General features: G+C 45.2%; 1 protein-coding gene across 2 annotated transcripts in view; it reads right to left on the reverse strand.

Moving 5' to 3' along the window:
• The window catches only part of TRA2A (transformer 2 alpha homolog), a 45,986-nt gene extending 38,968 nt beyond the window's left edge, over positions 1-7,018 (reverse strand). Inside the window, exon 1 of one of the 2 annotated variants that reach the window (XM_039522021.1) lies at positions 6,794-7,018. In XM_039522021.1, the coding sequence (XP_039377955.1) occupies positions 6,794-6,829 (36 nt within the window). In that variant the 5' untranslated portion in view covers positions 6,830-7,018. The remainder of the gene's footprint in view (positions 1-6,793) is intronic. The other variant, XM_039522022.1, reaches the window with a different exon arrangement.
• Between the last annotated feature and the right edge of the window lie 563 nt (positions 7,019-7,581).

The raw sequence follows: 7,581 nt of genomic DNA on the forward strand, positions 1-7,581 counted from the left end.
TTTAGGTGAGTATTTTTGCAGAAGGATTGTTTTCAAGTACTCCTCTATAAGGTAGGGAAGACAGGAACAAATCTCCTTTTTTGAAATCTAAGAGTCCAGCTGTCTACGATGGCATGAATAGTAGTCTAGCAGTAACTACCAGCATTACTCAATAACAAGACGAAAAGCCAAAGGGAACAAACAGGACAAGAATATTCAGACACTTAACAAAAAAAAAAGTTACCCTCCTTTTTCACACTCTTATAGACTCAGACCATGGGATTATCAGAGCACTTCCCAAAGAACTGTTGGACTACCCATGTGTGAAAACTGCCACTGCCATCTCCAAAAGCTGCAACAGAATACATCCATACTGTCGTCCTCTAAAAATTCTTGTTGGGAGCGTCTGGTCTCTACTGAGGCAGTAGACTGCCCTTGGAGAATATGTTCTGACCCTAACCAAAGGTTACAGACACAGCCTTCCCTAAAATTATCTTTGAGCCAATGAGAGGACTGCAAAGAGAACAGATGACCAGATTTCCTTAACCTGTATATTTTTAAGATACACCTGCAAAGTATTCTTTTCAAGCCAAATACTCCTTTCACAATTTCTCTGATCCAGCAAAGCACATAAGTAACCACACTGACTTCAATGAGACTGCTTATGTGCTTAAAGCTACATACGTGCTTAAGCACTTTTTTGGACTATGGCCAATGTTAGGATTTATACAGAGTAGAAAGAGATCTCAATTAAAATCAAAGGTACTGAAACTTAGGAAGATGAGAAAAAATTTGACTGCTACTTTGACCTGGTGAAAAACTGAATAGGCATATCCTGTAGGAATTTCTATCACTCCTTGACTAGCAAGGTAAATATCTGCTGAAGACACCATTTTTTTAGGGAAAGAATCCCAGTTATCTATGTCTAAAAGAATAGTTTTATATATTACGTACGTATGAGATGACAGGGGTTGAGTAAATTGTAGTACACTGCTACCTCGATATAACGCCACCCGATATAACACGAATTTGGATATAACGTGGTAAAGCAGTGCTCGGGGGGGGGGGGGGGACGACTGCGCACTCCGGTGGATCAAAGCAAGTTCGATATAACATGGTTTCACCTATAACACAGTAAGAGTTTTTGGCTCCCAAGGACAGCGTTATACCAAGGTAGAGGTGTACTGCATTTTTAACATACTCCCCCTGCTGTGCATAGGATGTTTTCAGGATGAAATAAAGAATATGGGCTTATTCACCTCTTTGAAACCAAACAAACCAACCTTTCCAGTTACTCAATTCATCTAGATCAATGTTTCTTAACTTTGGGGTTTCAGCAGGGGGAGGAGGACGACTCATCAAGAGATGGGTTAGGAGGGGGGTGGTCACAAGTGCAGGGCCAGCATTAGGGGGTGGCAAGCAGGGCAACTGCCCAGGGCTCCATGCCACAGGTGGCCCTGCAAAGCCAAGTTACATGCTTCAGCCCCAGGCAGCAGAGTTCAGTCTTCAGATAAGGCTCACACGAGTGAAAAATGGTCTCAAGTATCACACTGAAAGTACAGTAAGTATAATATTTATATTCCAATCAGTTTATTTTATGTATATTTAAAAAACGAGAAAGCAAGCAATTTTTCAGTATTAGTGTGCTGTGACACTTTTGTATTTTTATGCCTGATTTAGTAAGCAAGTTGTTTTTAAGTGAGGTGAAACTTGGGGTCTGCAAGACAAATCAGATTCCTGAAACAGATACAGTAGTCTGGAAAGGTTAAAACCACTGGCTTAAAGTGTACTTTGTACACTGCTTTGAAAAACCTCACTACGAAGCTACATCACTGGATGCAGAAGACGCTGCTAATGACAACCAGCTGAATATGAAGGGAACAAAGACTCAAATCTTAAATTCTCTGTAATTTACTAATAATTTGCACAAACTTTGCATAAGAGGTGAATAAGCCCATGTTCTTTATTTCTCTCTGAAAACATCCTATATGCAGCGGGGGAGTAAGTTAAAAATGCAATACTACAATTTACTCAATCCATGTCATCTCATATATAATATATAAAACCATTATTTTAGACATAGATAACTGGGATTCTAGTGAAGTACTGTCCCTGAAACAAGGAACAATACTCCCCTGACCTGAGGAAGGACAAAAACTTACAGTTTTGGGAACCAAAACGTAACAAAGGCCAAACTGGAGTTACCAGAATGAAAATAGTTCTTTCGTGAGTACGTGAGCCTAGGGCAGTGGTTCTCAAACTGTGGGTTGGGACCCGGTTTTAATGGGGTTGCCAGGACTGGCATTAAACTTTCTGGGGCCTGTGGCCGAAGCCAAAGCCTAAGACTCACTGCCCAGGACCCAAACCCAAGGGCTTCAGCCCTGGGCAGCGGGGCTCAGGCTACAGGCCCCCAGCCTGGGGCTGAAGTCCTGAGGCCTCGGCTTTGGACCCCTTGCCCAGGGCAGTGGGGCTCAGGCTTTGGTCTCCCCTCCTGGGGTCATGTAGTAATTTTTGTTGTCAGAAGGGGGGGGAGGGGGGGACAACAGTAAAATGAAGTTTGAGAATCCCTGGCCTAGGGTATGAGCAGAAAATGGAACTATAAACCAGACTTAAATCCAGGGATATGACAAAAAATCCACTCTTGACATCCCCTGGAAGCTGGAAACAGAAGACTTCGTCTTAGTATTGCAATTAGCAACCACCATATTCACTTGGGAAGGTCTTAGTGTTTGCCACATCAATTAGCACCTTAATTGAAAAGGTGAGGATATTTAATCGTTAATAAAGGCTTCCTTTATATATTTATCCAAAATATCAGGTGTTAAATAGATTTAGTCATTATGAATAAAAATCCTTTTACTTTTCAAATTGCTCAACTTCCACCATTTCAGCTCTAATGGGGTCACCATTTCAGTAGTTTCCCAGTCAGTGTCTTTCAGCATAGAGATCTTCTGTCATTTTAATGTAAAAAAGGCAGATTTAAAAACAAAAACAAAACCACTTTCCTAGTCCTCCATATACATCAGGGGTTCTCAAACTGGAGGCAGGACCCCTCAGGGGGTCATGAGGTTATTACATGGGGGATCACGAGGTGTCAGACTCCACCCCAAACCCTGCTTTGCCTCCATCATTTATAATGTTGTTAAATATATAAACAAGTGTTTTTAATTTATAAGGGGGGGGTCACACTCAGAGGCTTGCTATGTGAAAGGGGTCACCAGTACAATAGTTTGAGAACCACTGATATACATCATATACAAAAAATGCACATGCCCTTTTTTCCTCTTAGCAGATCACCTTTAAGAGAGATATCAACTGGGAATCTACTCAGCTTCAACAAATAATTTTAAATAGCTTCAATTGCTATAATTGCCAAGTTATGGAAATTTCCTTAACAACTGTATTAAGGTTTGCCATGACTCAGTTTCCATACAAGCATTCCTTTACTAGTTCAAAGGCCACTTGGTGCAAGTTGCATCCAAAAGAATATATCCTTACCTATATCCTAACAATAATATAGTTATAAGCATTGGCCAACATGCTTACAATAAAGTTCAGGGTTGGGAGACAACTTCCCCCATCATGCCATGTCTCCAGAAGGCTAAAGAAAACTGACAACGAAACTGCATAAAAAGTAAGCAATATCACTGCTGGTTATTGGACCTTAGCTAAAATCAGCTGAAGCAGTTTAGGGCTGCACCATACTTTCTCATCTCACTTTGCCATATTTTCCCCAGCTGCAAGACTTGACTAAGCATTTCTAACTTATTATTTACTGCACCTGGTGCTCAATTAACCATGTTTTCTTTATTTCCATTGCTTAGCTCAAATGCTCAATAAGGTAACAGTGATATTTCCAGGACCATTGTAAGTTTTAACACAAACAATCCCTCTCATTTTTTCTGGCTGCATGCTTCAGACCTACCTCTTAGGTTAAAATCAAAACAATGTAAAATCATAGTTTACTTAGGTCTCATGTAGGCCTATATTCCTACACCAAGACTTCTCAATTTTGTGGCCTTACAAATCATATTTATCTTTAGTGTGTGTGTTCTAGCCTACAATGTGGATGGGTAAGACACCCCTATAAGTGTTATTCATTATACAAGGAAAAAAGTGAAACTGACTATATATACATAAAAATGCAAAGTAAAACTGACAAAGCTAAAGAATTATTTTTCTAATATTTCAAGTACAGTAAACTTATGTGTTGCGCAATTCTTAAGGCAGTCTGCAGCACTTTTTTAAAGTTACTTTATCGTAGCTAGGCTTTTATGACATCCACAACAGTGGTAATTCAGTTCAATTCATATTATTTTAGAACACAATAAAACACTCAGAAATGCATGTATCAAGGACACATGATGATTAAGGTATGACTGGTTGGGCTGAAGTAGTGAAGAACACATACTTAACTAAGCAGCACCATACAGTACTTCAATTTTATTTTAATTAACTTTAGTGCAATTGACTTTTGTTGGATTTGGGAGAAGTGTTCAACAGATGGATCTTCAAAATCGCTCACAAGCGAAAACGCAAGGCACAGATGTATTGCGTCTTTAAAATAATGTTTTACACAAAGCAAAAGAAAAACAGACAAAAAATAATTTTAGAATACTCCTAGAGTAACAGGAATTAGTGTGTGTGACTGTTTTCTGTTCTGATATACATGAACAAAAGTAAACATATCACTAATTTTCTCTACCATTGCATTCAGCTGCATGGAAGACCATAAAATGGAAAATAACCAGCATAGCAAATGGCAATGTAAGAAATTTCATCATCACTGGAAATAAAGATAAGTGTACTCCCAAAAGAACTGAAGTAAGACTAATGGCACACACTGACAAGTAAACTTTACCCTCTAAATAGAGAAGGGACCAACTGCAACAGCAGTCACAGAACCGTAGCTTCAGAAATGCTTAGAGTAGACCCTCCTATTTCAACATCAGGCAATGGAAAACATACAGTAACTCTGAAGCTCATCAGTTTCATCACCACCCTAACAACTGTACTCTTAAACTAGAGAAAGGGATGAGAAAATATCTCTGGGGGGAAAAAAGCAAGATACCAAAATACATAGTAAAAATTCTTGGTAAACTAGTGCTCAAAGAACATCATAAACTGTAAAGAATTACTGACAAGCAAGCACGATTGTTACCCAAGTTTTTCAAAGTGATATCTAAATATATATGTTCATTTTCCATTTACTCATTACTTTAATTAAATCAGAAATACACAGCTAACAGCCACTTTTGCCAGAATAATCCACACTAGAACCGTTTTTGTTTACCTCACCTGAGGAAGCGGCAGCCAATACTATAGCAGTGTATTGTGCTTCTAGCCTAGGGACTATTTTTATTTAGTGTTACAAAAGTAGCACTATTTCAGTAGAGATACTTGTTGGAATACAACACTGCACTGTCAGAATTTCAGTGGTCATTTCCCTAGGCAGCATCAGGTTGCTGCAAAAGCTGCTGCCACTGCATCATCAGAGGAGGTCACATAAAAGCTCCTCTAGTTCTCTTCAAGAGCAACTCTTGAGAGGACCCCAAAGATTTCCTACAATAAAACAGAGGTAAACAGGGATGGGATGAAGGCAGTGACCACATGGACGTGAACATTTGTCCCATGTTTCAAATAGTACCAAGCAATTTCTAATTTCTGCCTTTGTCAATCACTAAAAGTGTACAGAGACCATTCACAAGTATACAAATACCATTCACACATGTACAAAAAGACTGCAGCAACCATTAGAGCAGGGGTTCTCAAACTGGGGGTCAGGACCCCTCAAGGCATCACAAGGTTATTATATGGGAGGTCACAAGCTCTCAGCCTTCACCCCAAAACCCGCTTTGCATCCAGTATTTATAATGGTGGTGAATATATTAAAAAGTGTTTTTGATTTATAAGAGGGGTCACACTCAGAGGCTTGCCATGTGAAAGGGGTCACCAGCACAAAAGTTTGAGAACCACTGCCTTAGAGGATCAGTGAGGTGCTCAGCCTAACAAGGCAAGGGGTCACCACACCCCAGTAGGTGGCACAGCGGGAGTGGTGGGGTACAATCGGATCATCAGTGAACTACACAGGGCAGCAGCGGAGACCTCAGGTGGCATCGGGAATCTGGCTGAGAGGAAATCCCGATCACGGGCCATCGGAAGGGAAGAGGAGGCTGGTCCCTGCGCTCCTCAGGCAGTGACACGGCCCGTCTCTCACACAGGCGCAGCCATTAACTGCCCGACAAAGAAAGCACAACCAAACCAGCGCTGACACGTTGTGATCTCCCCCGCCCCAAGGGCTGGCACCGCGCCGCCTCCGGTGCCCAAGCTCCGGGTAGAGGAGCTCCAGGAGTGGGATCCCGCAGACCTGGGGGCTCGGGGCGGGCGAGCTGGACTCGGAGCCCGAGAAGGAGAGAAGAGAGAAACTCAGAGCGAGGGCGCTCGCCGGGGCGGCGGGTGAGAAGAAGGGACCCCAGGCGGGCTCAAAGGAGGTGGGCAGGTAGCACGGCGCATCGCCCGCATCAAGAAATGAGTGTGGCGGGGCCAGCAGAGCAGGGCGCCCCGTGGCTAAACTGTGGGGAGCAAGGGAGGGGGTAGGGCAGCGGGGCGCGGACAGCGGCCCAATGCAGAACCCGCCGGGGGCGGGGGGTATCGGCGGGAGGCATCGATGGCTCAGCGTCGCCGAGGGGCGCCATCTTAGGGAGAAGCTAACGCGCCTCCCGGCCCGCCGGAAAAGAGCGCCTCGCCCCTCCCCCACTCCCTGGAGGACCGGGCCGGCCTCCCCAAGCACGGCCCGGGCGGGCTCGCCACTCACCCTCCCCTCGAAGTTATTCTCCTCCACGTCGCTCATGGCGGCGGGGTGCTGGTTGCTGCGCTCAGCGAACGGGGACGCGAGTCCCGGGCAACGGGCTCCTTCCTGCCTCCCTCCCCGCAGAGCCTCCGGACCCGTCGTGTAGGCAGCGGCGGCAGCGCAAAATGGCGCCTCTGCCTCGTCTGCGCCCGACACCGCGCAGAGGGGCGGGGCCACCCCGCCAATCACAAAGGAGGCGCCCGGCGGAGGGGGGTGGGTGACTGAGGTGAGGGCCCGCCCCGGGCTTTCAGCCGTCCGTCCCGCCCGAACTGGGAGAGGGACACTGTCCCCATTTACCCCCTGCCTCCCCCTACGGCGGACCCCCTCGTGCGCGCACCCAGGCTCTGCAGCGGCCCCCTCAAACACACGGGACTTGTGCGACTCCCCCGCCACACTCAACACACATAAGCGTATAAACTCCCCCCTCCACAACACGCGCCGCTGCGTACGTGCCCCCACGCGGTTTGCACGAGCTACCCCCAAACACACAACATACACCACCACGTATAAGCCCCCCTACACACAACACACAGCCGTTTGTATGAGCTCCCCCACGCCCAACACAGCGTGGTGCGTTGGGACTCCTGCATCTCACAGCGTGTGTATGAGCAGAAAGTGAGATGAGCGCTTGAGCAGGCCAGTGTGTGCGGTTGTGGGGGGCTCTGTGCATGTGTATGTCTGCGCGGGTTTTTTGGGGGGGAAGTTGTGTATGCTAGCGTGTGTGTGCGGTTGTGGGAGCTTTGCATATGGCA

This window comes from Mauremys reevesii, linkage group 2 (genome assembly GCF_016161935.1).
Source record: "Mauremys reevesii isolate NIE-2019 linkage group 2, ASM1616193v1, whole genome shotgun sequence".
NCBI lineage: Eukaryota > Metazoa > Chordata > Testudines > Geoemydidae > Mauremys > Mauremys reevesii.